This window comes from Brachycentrus maculatus, unplaced genomic scaffold, assembly GCF_059751285.1.
Source record: "Brachycentrus maculatus isolate JH-2025_06_01 unplaced genomic scaffold, ASM5975128v1 h1tg000550l, whole genome shotgun sequence".
In the NCBI taxonomy this organism is placed as follows: Eukaryota; Metazoa; Arthropoda; class Insecta; order Trichoptera; family Brachycentridae; genus Brachycentrus; species Brachycentrus maculatus.
This window is the reverse complement of record NW_028281294.1, coordinates 1-18,165: the sequence shown is the minus strand read 5'-3', so window position 1 is coordinate 18,165 and position 18,165 is coordinate 1. Positions and strand designations below refer to the sequence as shown.

At 30.8% G+C, this 18,165-nt stretch overlaps 1 protein-coding gene across 1 annotated transcript in view; it reads left to right on the top strand.

Annotated features, from left to right (window-relative positions):
• The window catches only part of LOC148301523 (actin-binding protein WASF2-like), a gene marked incomplete at its 3' end in the record, with an annotated part of 223,347 nt that extends 206,736 nt beyond the window's left edge, over positions 1 to 16,611 (top strand). The window contains exon 2 of the mRNA XM_088273122.1: positions 16,521 to 16,611. Coding sequence (XP_088129248.1) covers positions 16,521 to 16,611 — 91 coding nt within the window. The remainder of the gene's footprint in view (positions 1 to 16,520) is intronic.
• Between the last annotated feature and the right edge of the window lie 1,554 nt (positions 16,612 to 18,165).

Below are 18,165 nucleotides of genomic sequence, written 5' to 3'. Positions count from 1 at the left end.
GAGAGATTCAATATTGCGAACATTATTTAAACGTGAGAACTGACGCCTAGAATTTTTCCATGCGTGAAACAATGATGCTCTAAAAATGATTGAATACAGTCGTGTTTTTGGGCCCATAATATCGCTTCAATCATAAACTGCTTTCCTTATCCGGATAGTTTTAAAATACCTGTTCTCTGATGTACTTCGCAGCATCTCGAATAAAAAATATCTATCGATGCCACCCATTTGTCTCCTGTCAATCCTGTAACACTTGAAGGACAATGGACAAAGCCTTTTAGGTGGTTGCGCTGTCAGATTCACTCGTCCGATTTTTAATCGGAAGATATACCTACCTATCACGATAAAAATACACTTTTTATAACATTAGGTTATTTTATATCTTCTTTATAACGATGTTCTTGATCTTTTTTTTTCTAAAATACTATCCGTTGATCAAAAAAAGTACATGTTGTTTTTTTCTTCTGAAAAACTTCTGTATTTAAAATCGTTGTAACTAGCTGCGATCAGTACATACTTAAGTTATGTAATATACAAACAAACTTATGTCCATTTCCATAGTGTAGTGGTGAGTGCATTTGGCTACCGTGCTGGAGGTCCCGGGTTTGATACCCAAATCTGTCAAAATGAATACAAGTGTTTATTCACAACAGTACTTATTTTATATCACCTTATCGCTTTGCCATCATGTATAATAATTAACGATGAAGATAACATTATGTCGATGCAATGTAGTGCCATATGCGCCATTGCAAGAGCCAGAAGAAGAATATACATTCATTATATGTGATACATACATTATTGTCCGCCTCCGTAGTGTAATGGTCAGCACGCTCGGCTACCGTTCTGGAGGTCCCGGGTTCGATTCCCAGGGGGGGGTCAAATAAATATAAGTGATTTTTTCACTCAAATATTTATTTAATATTACCCTGGACTGGTACCTGAAGCGGAGGGCTGATCACCCTTCCTTCATATGTAAACGATCAAGATAACACTGCGTTTATATGAAGCAGTGCCCTATGCATCATTGGGGTGCGGATAAGGGTTTTGTTGTTTTTTTTTATTATTATATGTGATAGATGTTAGCTACTGAAAGAATGCAAGGCTCGGAGCTAGTTTTATCGATAAGGTAAAAGGTGATGTGAATAATGATATGCTCGTGACGTGTAGTATTATTTGCATTATAGTGTAATAATTGGCCTGACGAAGAGATGGATATGACTCGAAGCCGGTAGAATAAAATCTCAGTGACTGGTTTTATACTTAAATTTACAATATTTTTGTAAAGAAAGTATTTTGTTTATCATGTTCATCTCTCAAAATCCTTTTCTTTTAATGTATAAATTAAACAGCTCAATTTTGAACCCGCAACTGAATCATGCAATTCATTTAAATATATATTTTTAAACTAGCTATCTAACAACGGGAAGTGCTTCTTTTTATTACCGCATTAAAAGGTTTATAATTCCGGCTTATCATCCTCATACTTGTATTAATTCTTTTAAATTCCCCATCGTTACATTAATTTCCTGCTTCTCCCAGACAGTCTCGTGTGTCTGGACATCTGACGCCTGCCCAACACCGGACATGACGGTCAACTTGGGCTTAATAATAATATTAAACCTCTAATAATTAAGTACACTCCTTGACTCGTCAACTAACCGAACAACTCTCTCGAGACTGCAAGGAATCTGTATTTGATTACGCATTTTTATCGATTGTCGCGCGGTATGATCGATAATCCTGAAATTATCCGGAACATTGGTCTGTATTTTCCCGATAGTTACCTAAGACAGCGTCGGCATAGATTGTTTCACAATTCTATATACAGGACCAACCTGCCGATGGTGATGCCTGAAGGAAGAGCTACCGCTATGTTGAACAATATCACGCTGGATATTGATCTTCCATGTGTCTGAGGGGGTATTCCGAATCGGGAGTCTTCAATATCTTTAGCAAGTATTTTGCTTACTTTATAATTTTAGTTTGTAAAGTATGTATTAATTATTATTGAATGAATTTAATTTAATTTAATTGAAATAACCTTTGAAATCGACTGAATTGAGATCAGGCCTTAGTGCGTCGATGTTTGCACATTCTATAAATTATAACAACTTTGAAATTACGGATATTATAAAATACTAAGTGACGATTAAGTGAATAAGATTCGCAACATTTGAAAATGTCCAAATACTCATAAATCTGTGTTCCTCCACTACTGCCACTTCTACTAGGAGTTAAAAATAAATTAGTAGTGTGGTGTACCTACTCATGGGTAGAATTTTGTGTGAAGTGATTAACTAAACCAGCCTATGATAGGTTAAAAGCTCTGTAAATACCTGGACTTCTATATTATTCTTCATCTATGTTGAGATGTCAAAATATAGTATGTATGTTATTATTACATACACATCTATATTTTTGTATTTACGTATACATTTACATCCATATTTACATTTTCCATATTACATATACAATGTATCAAATGAAAGAATGGTTTTATAGTTTCATAGTTCTATAAGTTTTGGTTATAATATGGGTGGATCAAAAAATATCTTTAAAAGTTTATAAACTCCTCGGGGTGAAAATGCATTACAATATTTGTACTACCAGCTGACGGAGGTGCACCTAATATTATTTTATAATTCATATTTGAAGCACTAACTTTGTGATTTTCCATTTTATAATTGAAATGTAACTTTGTTTTAAAATCACTATAAATATTTCATTATAACTTAATTATAATGTCTACCGGTTTCAAAGCTAACCGCTTCTTTATCAAGACTGATTAATACTAAAACACTATCTACTTAAACAAAATTCTAAATATTTTGCCGGTTAGGGAAAGAAGCTTGGGTAGATCTCAAGTGGCTTTATTTTTTTGTGTTGATTGGCAGTCACAGTCAAAAAGGATCATGGATAATAGTGATTGGAAACATATTTAATAACGGACTTTTAGCTAGCTTAATAACGGACTTTTAACAAGCTTCTTTCCCTAACCGTCAGAATATTTTGAATTTTGTTTAAGTAGATAGTGTTTTAATATTAATCAGTCTTAATAAATAAGCGGTTAGCTTCGAAACCGGTAGACATTATAATTACGTTATAATAAAATATTTATAGTGATTTTAAAACAAAGTTACATTTAAATTATAATATTTTTTATTTAAACATTGTTATTGCTTGTTAATTCCCAAGCCGACAACCGTAACATATATCCTATTAATCAAATATATGAGGATACAATACTTAAGCGTTTCAAGTGCTGATAAATAGAAGCACGTATTAGCCGTTGAGATCGCTTGTTCCCCGACAGGATTCTCTATAAGGAAATTCTTCTTATCCAGGATGTTGTCTTCAGGGACCACATTTCTTGCTTCATCTTGAGACAGATGAATCCAGCACATTAAACTCCTCGTATCATTAAATGCAATTGCAGAAAGCATCCGCCGAGATTAATTTAATCGGACGATTGATTATAAGATGATATAATATGAATTTATGTATTAATTTTAAATCAAACACAGATTTTTTGAATCTACTAAGTTGTATTTTATTAAAAAAAAAACACATAAAAATTTATATTGCGACAATTGTTTCGCCTTGTTAGGGCATTATCAAACGAATGTTTCGTTTGATAATGCCCTAACAAGGCGAAACAATTGTCACAATATAATTTTTTGTGTGTTTTTGTTAATAAAATACAACCTAGTAGACTCAAAAAATCTGTGTTTGATTTAAAATTAATACATAAATTAAAATGGAGTTCTACAAATTAAACGCCAAATCAATAAATAATATGAATTTATTGATTCGGCATTAACTTTGTGGAATGACAAGTTGATTTTTTTTTCATTAAACATTTGAATATACCACATTAATGAGTGTCCAAAAACTATATCTCTGATGAGATGTCAAAAAATAATATGAGTTTTATTTAAATATATAAATAGTTTCAAAAACTTACAGATGTTTTATGTTCGTTAGTTTTAATTTGTACCAGAAGATGAAAACATCTGTTAGATTTCGAAACTAGTCGTATATTTAAATAAAACTCATTAAAATTTAAATTATAATCATAAACTCATAAAAGTATTTAAATTATAATTTAAAAAAAAAATCATATAAACTGAACATCATAGTAAGGTATTGTCCTAATACAACGCGATTACGTAACCATTGCAAGTTCTCGCGAATTTTAGTCGTAGGAATCCGTGATTAAGCATACAGATCTCGAATAAGTTTCCTATTTGGAATTCGCGCGACCAATTAGGACACTAAGGTTAGGGTTCCAAGGATATAGTAATGTTTCAGACCCTTTTTTAAACTTATCCGAGATGGTGCATAATCTGACTTCTTGGACAGAAAAGGAATTTCTGAAGTATGGAAGAAAGGAATATATGCTATGACGAGGAATGGAAAGTGTTCTCTTTTGAGAAGAACTAAGCGATAGACCATGATCAGAAAGGTATGGAATTAAGTCCTGGGGCCATTCGACAAAAACAAATTTGAAAACGGTTAAAAATCTGCAATATTTCACAATAAAAAAAATACCCAGTAATATAAATGAATGATCAAGAGTTAATTCTATGAAAATTGTAAAATAGTTTTTATTTTCAATTTTTTTGCTCTCTCTTTTTTGTGTGTTCATATATTAGGTTAATATTGGATAAAAACAATAAAAATGTATGTTAAAAGAACTCCACCGACAATACACACAAGGTGGCTTGGTGGTTCTCTCCAAAAAAAATATATGTTTATAATTGTTTTTATTCAAATAAATGTGTACAATTTATGTAAATTAAAAAATAAAAATATAGATATTTAGGTACATTGGTGTTGTAGAGCTTCATATGAATATACGCAGATTGAAACGAAGTCATTTTAATCCAGTACTATAAGGTGATACATAGCTATATTATTTTTCATTGTGAATGAGGCGAATTCTAAGTTTCTGTAGACGCTTCAGACGATCAATAAGTTCAATATTTATTTTGACTATGTTTATAAATTTTATAGCACGCGGTTCAGATAGTTTTTTATAGTCTGTTTGACTCGTATCTTGACCACAGACCATTAAACTTTATCCATATAACGAGCACGAAAACAGACTACACAATCTTCAAGAACTACGAGTACAATATAAAATATTACATGATATGTAGTAAGGAACATGCTACACTGAACAAAACATCTAAAAGAACAAATATAATGAAATATTTCATCTCTAAATATCAAGAATTATACGAACCGGAAGATGTGCCATAATTAAATATTATCGTACTTAGATACATATTTAATGAAATATTTGATCCGTGAATCTCATACAGACTTAATTGACTGGGTACATGTACAAACATATTATATATACATAAATTCTTACTACATGTAGGGTAAACCACCGTATCGTTGGCACCCCTCCCATGTCTCTCTAGTCATTGGCAACAATTATTTATATATATATATATATATATATATATATATATATATATATATATATATATATATATATATATATATATATATATATATATATATATATTTATATATATATATATATATATATATATATATATATATATATATAAATATATATATATATATATATATATATATATATATATATATATATATATATATATATATATTTATATTTATATATATATACATATATATATATATATATATATATATATATATATATATATATATATATATATATATATATATATTTTGTGTGTGTTTCTTCTTAATGAAATACTGCTTGTGGTGATTTTTGTTGGCTTTACACACACACGCTATTTTTGTGCATTTTATTATTGACTGCTTAGTATATTTTCATTTTCGTATGATTTTTATCTGACTTCATTGTGTAGTTGTTAGTGTTCGGCTATGGATCTGGAGTGCCCAGCTTCGATTACCACGGGGCTCAATATTCATTTTTCCAGTCTTATTCACTCTATATTCGTTTCACAGGGGGCATCAATATTGTATTATACTATCGTGTAATATACATTCCAAATTTCACTAATGAATGATAATTTCAGATTGTTTTGATAATTATTATGATAAAATATGTTTTTATTCTATTTTTTCCAATTTACATATATTATAACTAACTAACAAACTACTTAGTTGTTACTGTATAAAAGTTAAAAATATTATAAATTTTCAATGGTTAGAATTTTCTTACGAATACTGTTCTCATTTCCTTGATTTATCTTAATATTTAAAAATGACAATTGTACTACATTTTTTAAAACGCCGCCAGTATCTGCTAAATTGTTTAATGTAAAAGATTTCATACTGTAAGCTACTCAAAGATTAGAAAAAAACATAAGGTGCTAATAACAATACTGTTACCACTATACCAATAAAAATGCTGTAACTGTATCTCCATGATATATTTGATTAAATTATCACAATAAAAATAATTAAGTACATATTTTTTCCTTGAAATTTCATCATTATCAATATTTAATAATAATATAAATTAACTAGTGTTTCCTACGAAATACATCGCCGCTTTATCAAAATGCGTTATCTATTGCTTCTGCGAAATCCGTAGAAAGATATTATCTCTCAATGACTAATTTATAACAGATAATAATTCAATGAATAGGAAAAAATAATCATATTAGATGACTTATACGGTGAAATTATTGCTTACACGATATCTGATTTATATCTTTAATAAAAATTACATATCGCCCTGGCAATATTGTATATTTAGGGTATATTTGACTTACAGAAGTACCTCGTTTAGTCCTGATTTTTTAAGAAGTCTTGTTGGTTTGCAGAAAGGGCAAAACCAACACATGATTCTCTTGATATAAGATCAATGGAAAATAATATCCGGTGTGCGACCCTTCGGAGATATATCAGTACACCAATTGAAGACAATGGTGTGTTTAAATTGCCATTAATACCGATCATTATCCGCACCCAATGGTGCATAGGGCACTGTATCTAATTGATGTAATGTTGATTGATGATTTATTACATGAATTCAAGGTGATCAGTCTTGCGCTTTAGATACCAGTCCTGAGTAATATTTAAAAACTCATCTTCATTTTTACCCCTTCTGGAAATAACCCGGGACCTCCAGCACGATATCCAAAAGCGATAACCACTACACTACGAAAGCAGAGAAAATTGAGATGGTCAGAAAAAAAATATTAATAATAAGCAGCTAGATTTTTCAAATATAATTCAAATAAAATGAACTTTTTGTCCATAGTGTATTTTCTAAATATAAAAAAATAAAACATCTGTATGTGACAACTTTTTTCGTTTATTAATGTCAACACGACTAGTTTCGAGCACTACAGATGTTTGCACTAACAGAGGAAAATACAAACATTGATGAGAACGTCTGAAGTTCCCAAATCTACTCGTGTTTACATTAATAAACCCAAATAATGATCTTAAATATGTGTTTTTTTATTACTATTTTATAAATTGTCATGCTATTCCACAAGGTCAATGCCAAATAAATAAATAATATGGTGACAACTGAAAATTAATATACAAACATTTATTTATATTATGTTTGTTTATTAATTTTCAGTTGAATTACGTATAAGGTTTATTTAGATTTATATCGTTCTTGTTCCGATGGTTGTTTTTGTATTACTTACTGCAGCATGATTGGCTCCGGGCACATTCTTGTTTACTGGACTGCTTTTGTTATATCTGCTGGAGTTATATCTTGATTGATATAATGTATGGACGAAGCGTCTGCAATTTATTAGTCCACCGCCATAAGTATAACGTTGCAAATCTTCATACCTATTTTTGGCGTTTTACAACGTAGGTACTAATACTATAATCAAATCAGTAGAATCGATCGTATAGATTCTGGCCTCGAACTTGTAAGTCAGGTCTCTTTCTGCTGTTCATATTTTCAATACTCAATACAATTAGCAAAACTATGAAAATCTAGTATTTCACTTCGAAACCTTGAACGATATAAGCACTTTTATAAGCAAAATTTTTTAATATTATAGAAATTAAAGTGCGAAATAAATAGGCCAGTAGAGTTGTACATTTTTAAAGAAATGTCAAAACAATCAATAGATAATGATAGTTACAATGTCTTAAGAAGAGTACTTAAGTCTTCATCATATATTATAAGTGTCCTATGGCTGCGATTTCGTACAAAAATTAAGGTTTTAACTTCGTAGTGTAGATAACTTTAAGTTTACTTCCGTCATAGGCTGGTTTAAGTGATTACTTTACACACGTGTAACATTCACCAATTCTACCCATTATTGACAACCACACTACTCAAATTCTTGGAAGTTCTATATATATGGACCAATTTAGAAACCTTGTTCTTGAATCACTAGAACTTAACTAGAGACATCTATTGGTGAGATGTAAAGAAGATTTTTACTGAGCAGAAACTATTATATTAGTATGTAAGGTCGAATCCTGGATTACAATCACACACACGAGAAACACCAGGAAATACCATTTTCATTTTTAATATTTATGCTTATAATTTGACCAGATTTTGTCAAAAAAAATATGAAGATTACTGCTGTAATTGGAGATAATCCAGATTTTGTGAACAAGTATTTGGACACACTCAAAATGTTGTGGATTTAAATATATCTAATGACGTCGGTCATCTTTGATTATCAGCTCAGAATCGTACTATATTTAATTGAATTAACATTTAGTATGGTTATAATCCACCCTGGTCTAGCCAATAGTCCTTTCATGCCTCCAGGCGCAGTAATTACGCACGTGTGGATATGGCAAGCTATCCGGAGTATTTAGCATGCGGCATACCGAGTTCTCCTCCCTTGCATAGCCTAACGATCTTGGACCGCTTCCAAAGTCTCGTCTAGATTTATATGTCTGAGATTTGCGCCATTGAACACATACGAGCTGGGCTATGAATTTCCGCAAAATGCAAGTGTTTTTTTGGCCTTTTGTCATATTTTGCGATGTTTCTTGCTCCCTGTTACTTCCTCGACGCAAAAGCTGTGATGTCCGTGCGTCCATGTCCGAATGACGTAAAATGCGGTAAGATGATGTATCCTCTAACTATAAGTGGCGCAAATGGTTTACTAATAAAATGTAAGTACTTCACAGAAGTGGCAATATTAACTTCTAACGCCTGAAAGCGGCATCTTTCAACTTTTTTTTGTTTTTTTTTTCTACTCAACTCAGAACCGGATTTCAACTGAAAATGAACTTAAAATATTAAAATAAAACACATTCGTAATGCCACATTTTTTAAAAGTTTATTTATGTAAACAGAACTAGTTTACATCGAGAACTTTAGACGTTCATGAGAACGTCAGCAGGTAAAAAAATATTATTTATTGATTTGGTATTAACTTTGTGAAATAATATGATGATTTATAAATAAAAATAAAACACTTGTGTAAGGCCACTTTTTGAGTTTATTATAGTAAACAAGACTAGTTTCGAAAACTGCAGATGTTCTCATTAACAGGTGAAAATACAAACTGACTAGATAATATCTGTATTTCTCAAAACTAGTCATGTTTACATAAATAAACCCAAATAGTGGTATAATGCGAATGTTTTATTTTTATGTTTAAATCATCATGTTTTTCCATAATGTTAATGCTAAAACTATAAGTAATAATGTTTTAATATAATAATAAGAATTTTAGAAAATTTATTATAAAAAACTCCTTTTTTTGAAAATATTATCGCAGGGGCGCTATACGCATATTTCTAGGAACAAATAGTTTTTCAGAAAAATCTCCCAATAAATGAATTGCGTCGCGTATAATTTTGCTTTTACTTAATGGATATCAAAGATCATCTCTAAAAGTATAGATTAACTCTTATTTCTTATCTGCTCCTATCAAATCCAATCCCTCCCATTCTGGAGTCCTGCACTTGGTAGTGAATCTATTTCTGTGGCCTACTGACTGCTGTAGCCGACCAGTGATCTCCACTCGTCTTGTTGTATGGATGTCACTGTCAACTCGGTCTGGCCTTGTTGCTCACAGCAGACTACTAAAATAAATTACTATCCTCCGGTAATGACTTGTAGCGGGCTTACAAATTCACCACGGCACTTCTTGAACTTGCATCTAAAGCTTCGAGATTTTGTCGTCAATTATATTACCCTTTTCATTTATTTATTTATGTTATTTGAAAACCAACAGAATATTTACAAAAATAACATTATAAAATAAAATTTAAAAAATAATTTAATTCCAGTTACAGGTTTTCACTTAAGTAATTTAAAAATAAACTGTATAACTAACTGTACATTAAAGTATAACTTTATAATAAACTTACAATAAATGTTTTTATCAAATAATATAAATATTCTTAATATCAAATAGTCAAATAAACATCGAGAATATTTCTCTGAAACGTATTAAAAGAAACACTATTGATGTCTATTTCATTAAGCATTTCACTGCACATATCGCAGGCTCGATTTAAAAATGAATTTTGGTAGGACTTGGTGTGAATTTTAGGGATTTTAAATAAAGTTTTGTTTCTGGTCTGTGTTCCCGGGACTCTAAAATTGATGAGTGATAAAAGCTCTGAGCAATCTACATAATTATTAAAAAAGTCAGTTATTGAAGTATAAAAGGTTAACATTTTTCTTCCAATAATTGAGTAGCAATATAGGTAGGTACAGTACTGTATACTTCATTAACTTTTCAATAATTTTGAAAAAAAATAGGTTACATATAATAATAATGAATGTGTTTTTCAGTCTTTGCTTTTAAATTAAATAAAATCTTGTTTAGATTTCCGGGGTTCCACTATATTTTTTTGGCAATTTAATAACTGTATTATAATTTCCTAATTCGTCTCGTTGGTTTGTATTGTATATAACTTATAAAAAAATATGGAAATATCTCTTCACGCGGAGGCAGTATTACTATCCACTTTCTTTACATAATATATCGTTTTTATTATAGATATATCACTTTGCAGAAAATGTGGAAAATTCTCCTCACCACAAGCGGAGGCAGTTTCATTATCCATTTTCTATACTCCATACAGCCAGTGACCTCTAGGAGATGAAACATGACCGCATTCAGCCGAGGATATCGCAGCTCGCAGCATCCATCCTCGTGTAATTGGTCACGTTCGGTAGTAATAAGGCCGATCCACGATACCCGACGGAAACACAAAGACGGGATGTCTCTTTCAACTTGAAGGATTCTTTGAATCCATTCGATTAGCTCCGTCAATACGGGCTCACTGACTACACGCTGCTTGCGCAGGGGTCGACCACATCTGGTGACGAACCAACACGATTCAGAAAAAATCACAAAGTACCAAAATAACAAAGTTCAGTGATTACAAAAATATTATGTATCAAATGTTCGTACGTAAGTTCAATGCTATAAAAATATTTGTATGTATTATAATGATTATAGTAATAATTTGGATAATCTACATATATAGCGCCATTTTCGTAAAATACTTGGCACATATTCTCAGCGCTATGGCGCTTATAAAGATTTGAATAATAATATGATGATAATGGTACCTAATGAAAAATTAAATAAAAATTGTTTTAATGTACGTGTATAAAAATAAAAATATAATATATAAATACATTCGTTTGTTCAAAATCTAAAATCCCCTAAGACAGACTTGTGATATGTGAAATGTATATTATTTTTTTTACTGAAATGGTAGTGCCATCGGTTGAACGAACCAATGCACGCATTTCTAAATATTGCTCATTGCAGACTTAACACAAGCATTATGAAATCAAACGTATCATAAAGGTGTGCTTTCGCTTTTCTATCTTTTCCATCTAACTTGACTGTGTCACAGAAATGCGTGGCTGGGTACAACTAGTCTTTAAATAAAATATAATGTACGTTCACTACGCAGTACATTTTGAATTTTTATGCGTGTGAAGGATGATCCGAAATGTTGCCCAGCCCTTTCAAACACAGGTCAATACATACGAGTATAATAACAATGAGCTACACATTTTTGTGTATTGAACTATGTAGGCACAAAATTTATCGGAATTTCACACAAATTAAACTAAACGAGAAAAACGGACAACCTAATTTAGTGTATGTTGAAAAAAATTACCTCTCAGAATTTTAATTGGTAAAAAGCTCACTCAAAAATGTGTAGTTAACAAAATAAAATGAACAATCATTTCAAATTTCACTTGATAAATACCACTACATCTTAAAATCCTTTGTGACACGTGTTTCAATGCATTTCGCCAAACACCGAAAGTGATTTTAAGTTTAAATTTTTGAGTTTTGACCCTGGGATGTTGAAGGATCAAGAGAGGGTAGGAGCTGTTTCTAAATTTCATTTTTTATCCGTGGGAATATAGACAATAGGGGAGAGGCTTTAGTAATTGTCATATTAACATGTTAATTATGGGTTTATTATTATTTTTATTTCTATTATGTAAAATAATTTCTATTATGAAGTAGAATATTCTTCTTCATCTTTGTTGAGATGTCAAAAAAATCACATGAAAAAATAACTGTTGGGAAATATATCCAAAATTAAACAAGGCTTATTGGATTGAATTCTACATTTATTTATGTATTTGTGAATACGTGGCGCGTTTCGTCTTATTAAGGCACTAGTGTTTGATAATGTCTTAATAAGACGAAACGCGTCACGGTTTCACAAATACATAAATAAATGTAGAATTCAATCCAATAAGCCTTGTTTAATTTTGGATATATTACCCAACAATTCAATATGGAATTCTACCAACTGTCTGCAGTTACAATAAATATGAAAAATAACTCCTAGAATTGGAGATAATTCAGATTTGTGGACAAGTATTTGGACGCACTCAAAATGATGTAAGATAGGAATACGTATTAAACGTTTTTTTTGCTTCTTTTCTCTGGAAATGCTTATATTTTTATGTTAAATCATACCCCACATTCATTTTCATGGTAGACTTGCATCACCAAGTTTAGATGAATCACCGTTCGGACTCCATGACATTTAACATTTTCAAATCGTGACAAGACGAATAGTTTTATTTCCGAAACCTTTCCTTTCTGGACACCCTACCTTACCCTCATCTTCACTTCCTTTTATCGGTATTAATGTGGGTACAAACCTTAGAATTTTGTGTATACAAAACATCCATGTAAAAAGCCACACGTGGACTGCCTTTTCTGACCAAAATACATTAGCATATTAACGAACCAATGCTTTTATATTGTAATACTTCTTTATCGAAATGAAACGAAGTATGGTATTATTCGCAGCAAAAAATCTACATTTTCATATCTCAATATGGAAGAAGAAGAATCACTATAAACACGTGTAATATTCACCATTATATCATCCCATGATTGACAACACTTTTAAAAATATTAGAACTCATAAATATATCATAAATCTCATCTCGCTTTATGTTGACCCATATCATCTATGATTGGTATAAGAAAGCTTTCATTTTGCAGAAACCCTTTTATTTGTGTCTGTGACAATAACCGGATTATTTTACATACTGAAATACGTTTAAAAACATGATTTTCAATTTCATATGCATAACAATTTAAAAACCATGTTTTCAGGCGTGATTTATGTATGCATTTATTTGATAATGAAAACAAACTGAAGTCGTTCCAGAAATTTTAATATTATCCTATGCTTTCCCTAAATCTTAAGCATTTCAATAGTATATCCTCTCATTGATCTCTGTTTATTAAAAGGACGATAGAATTTTGATTGAAATCCTAGAAATCCCTTCCTTTGATGCCATTACTTTTAATGTAAATTTAGTTATTTACAGGGTCCCCTAGAACACTCTCCATAATACTGAAGTATTAAGATTGTTCTAATAGGGTATTTCTTCAATTCAGTCTACTTTTATTTCCTTCTTTTGCCAACTCCATGCTTCACGTCCATACGTTAGGGTGTTGGAACCAGGACGCCGTTGTGTACTGCCAAATGAAAATAAACACATATTTATGCTAATTTATTTTTCTTTTTTTGGTACCTACATATGTAGTTTAAAACGTGTTGAATTCATATGTATTCGTTAGATTAATACAATCATTTCTTGCAGTTTACTTTTCAATTGATAAAAAGTATAGTTTATCAATAATATTTTTGTTATCTACGTATTTGACGATTATCTTGAACTTGTTGATATCTTATCGTCAGTAATTATTTCATGCATAAAATGGTAAATATTTAGAGACAGTAAAACCAACAATAAAATATGAAGTAGTTGATCGTGATCTCTGTACCTATATAAACCGTTTATTCTGAGTGTATGTTATAGTTTAAAGTGAATAGTACTTAATCAATTTCACTACAAATTTCTCATTAATTATGTTGAAATTCCCATTAAAAAAATATAATTTACAGTGTCTAATACATTATTGTTTCATTTTAACTTAATTGTGAATGCTTGAAGATGTTCTTACTCGATTTTGTAACTAAAAAAAATCGCATACGGCCTAAGAGTGATATAGGACCAAGAACATACTTCATAAAGAATTCAAGTATGTAATACAAATTATTTACATATTACATAATACAAATTATATATTATTTACCAATGCATTAATGCTTTTTTTGTGGAAAAGTAGACAAAATGTCATTCGCAGTAAGAAATTATCCCTACATTTTGACATCTCGATATATATGAAGATATGGAATATAAGAATATGGTTAAGTGATCACTTTACACACGTGTTACATTCACCAATTCTACCCATGATTGAAAACGACACTACTTAATTTCTTGGAACTATATGTATATTGTTAAAATTCGAATTGAAGTGCTTGAATTCACTAGAATTTCCCTAAAGACATCTATGGTGAGATGAAAGAAACTTTTTATTGAGCAGAAACTCTTTCATTTGTATGTGAGGTCCCAATCCTGGATTATAATCACATACATGAGACACGCTAGAATTTTTTTATTATTTTAGTTTATAATTTGACCAGTTAATTTATTTACAACATTTTTGTGTGTCCAAATACTTTTTCGCAAGTCTGTATTATCTTCAATTAGGAGTTATTTTAAAAAAATACTCCTAATTGGAGATAATCCAGATTTGTGAACAAGTATTTGGACACACTCAAAATATTGTTAATAAATTTACTGGTCAAATTATTAGCTAAAATAAAAAATATTTTCTAGCGTTTCTTATATATGCGATTATAATCCAGGATTCGGACCTCACATACAAATTAAAAAGTTTCTGCACAATAAAAAGCTTCTTTCATCTCACAATAGATATCTTTGGTGAAATTTTAGTGAATTTAACCACTTCGTTTCGAATTTGAATCAATATATACATATAAATGTTCCAAGACAAGTCGCGAGTGTTTTTGCCTAGAATTTTCACTTATGAATTACATGAATTATAGTAACTTTAAACATAAACAGTAAATCCACTCACGAGTAGGCATAGGCTATGAAACTTAAAAAGTTGAAGCCTGAGTAGGGTCATGATAAGCGTAGCTAGATTTTAGAGTCACTTGGACGTTAGGTAATTAAAAAAAAATCCAATACAAGTTGGACGCACTCAAAATGTTGTAAATATGTACTTTAAGTTAATGTATGGTCTAAATACAGAATTCTTTAAAAATAAATTCAAAAAAATCGTTTTGAATAACACGCGTGGATTATCGAGAATTCCGCTTGAGTTCTCTTTGACTCGGCCGCTTTTATAAATATAAAATTTATCGGATCATATCGGCCGAACACCAAAGGGAATCCTTGCATTTGTTTGTTGACGATCCATGAAAGATTGTTGTGTTTACTTTATCACAATGCCTTTCATATTCACCATAAATATTAACACATTCCTCACGCTCTGCACTCCGTTGCTTGTATATGAAATATATATTGATTTATCGGTTGCTGTTTTAACTATACCATTATCAAAAATCTCTAAAAATCGGTATTGACTGACTTCACTAATGGGTTTTGCATCATCTTTATGATGTTTTTTTTCTGAATAACTAATTTACTTACTATCAAGCCGCTTCCCCACAGGGCTAGTCAGAAAGAATAGAACGCCACACCAATTTGTTTTAGCAAACAATCTGCGCCTTTTCCACATTCATGCATCTCCTCATACGCACCCGCTGATTATTCCAACTTGACCTGACCACTATTTACCAAGTATTTGAAATACTTAATCATGCCAAGTTTTCCTTGATCTTCCTCTGGTTCTATTACCAACTTCATTCGGCTCATAAATTGTGTTTTATTGTTCTTTATTCATTCATCCGGTTTACACGCCCAAACCATCTCAGCACACCTTTCATATTTTTTATCGATAATGCTCATACCAGCCTTGAATTATTTTCTTATATCACCATTCGAGCATTTATCATACATGTTTTTGCCGCACATTAGCCTGAGAGATCGAATTTTTGTGACATTTTCCTAATGATACAAATGTATTTTTAATGTTTATAACACTGACTTCATTCGCAATTTATGTGTCTTTATCGATTTTACATTTATGTATAAAAAAAATATTTCAAATTATATTTTTTTAACTTTTCTTTTTCTTTTTCAGCGGAGGGAAATCTGTCTGCATTTGCCTTGAGAAAGGAACACTTCGAGTGCAAGGCTGTACTCAATTCTGGGATCTTCACTCCAGATACCAGGTAATTATGAAGTCTCCTTGAATTATTTTTATTTATGAATCTCATGCTTCTCCACTTTTAAAAAAAAATACATTTGGGTCTCTTTTTATGCGATAGATGCGTTCCTTCCGTTAATTAAATATCCACATATGGGAAATCGTTTTTGAGATCGGTACATCTTCAATCCAAATTACAAGTGCTTCTTTTGTTTTTCCAATAAAGTATCTCTTGAATACGATGTAAGATTTGAGCTTATCTTTGTGCCAGTGTCACAATCACACTTGTACGGTTGTAATCTGCACTAGTTTAAATTTGAGATTTTTTTAGCGAATTCGCATAAAAAAAGACTTGAACTAAATACAAAAATAAGGGATAGGTTCCATTACATTTGAAAATCGCATAGCATAGTACCCACATATTTGAGTCATATGGTATTGTTTATTCGAAACCTTAATTTTAAATGTGAAATCTCTGTACCTACATAATACGTGTAAACATATTATCTGCTAAAATAATATTCTTCCAAAAATCTGAAAAAATACCGAGCAATTCATGGAAATTTGCTATCTCGTATCTTTCTCGAAATGTCATTATTTATTTCTTTGTATTCCTCCATTCTGTTATCCTTTGAATCTCTCAATTCTAATCCAATCCGCGCCGAAAACAAGTCTAATCCAAATAAAGCATAAATAAAAGACGCGGGATTGTTAAAAACGGCTTCAAAAACCTAGATAAGGAAGATTTAAAGAGCTCAAAGGGGTCTCCACTTATTCCAAAAATTTCACCGAACCTCGGCGGTGCTTTTGCGGCGATAACTGGAACAGATATTCGGCTGGTTTATTCTTTAAAGTTCCAATTTGTTTGCTTTCCCTCTTTCTTTCTCCTCAGATTATGTAAATTGATAGTAATGCTCAAAACTACACTTAGGTAAAAATTTATTCCGTTTATTTGCGTTGGGTTAAAACTTTTCTCCAATTTTGCCTCTCGTAAACTCTTTCGTAGCCCTTTTTGTTCTAACTTATCTCAACTTTATTGTATGTTATTTTCTGAGGTTTGAATCACTTTGTTGGGTTATTTGTTCGTCTTATAATATTTCGGTCCTTCCCAAATGTCAGTTTCTGACAAATAATTTGGCGTGGGCTTTCAATTTAAAAACATAACGAGATTTTTTCCGAAATTGTGGATGTAACAAAAAATGATTTACCCTTAACATTGTTATAAAACTTTGTTATAAAAGTAATTGTTTTAAAAATAACTAATTGTGTTAAGTTATAAAATGGAACATGACAATTTTACTGCTACTGCTAACATTACCAAGAAAAAATACTCATACATAACAGATAAAAAGCATAATTCGAAACCATCGGTTGATTTTTCATACAAGGTTTTTTAATAAGCAGGAAATATAGATAGAAAAATTACCGGTAGTATTTTTACTAATAATTTCTTTACGATTTTAAAATCGGGTAACTGAAATCTAGATTAGTGAAATAATGCCTATATTTTGTATATTTAAAGCATTGTTAACTTTGTGGTATGGTATGATCACAAAGTGAACGATGAATGATAAGGAGA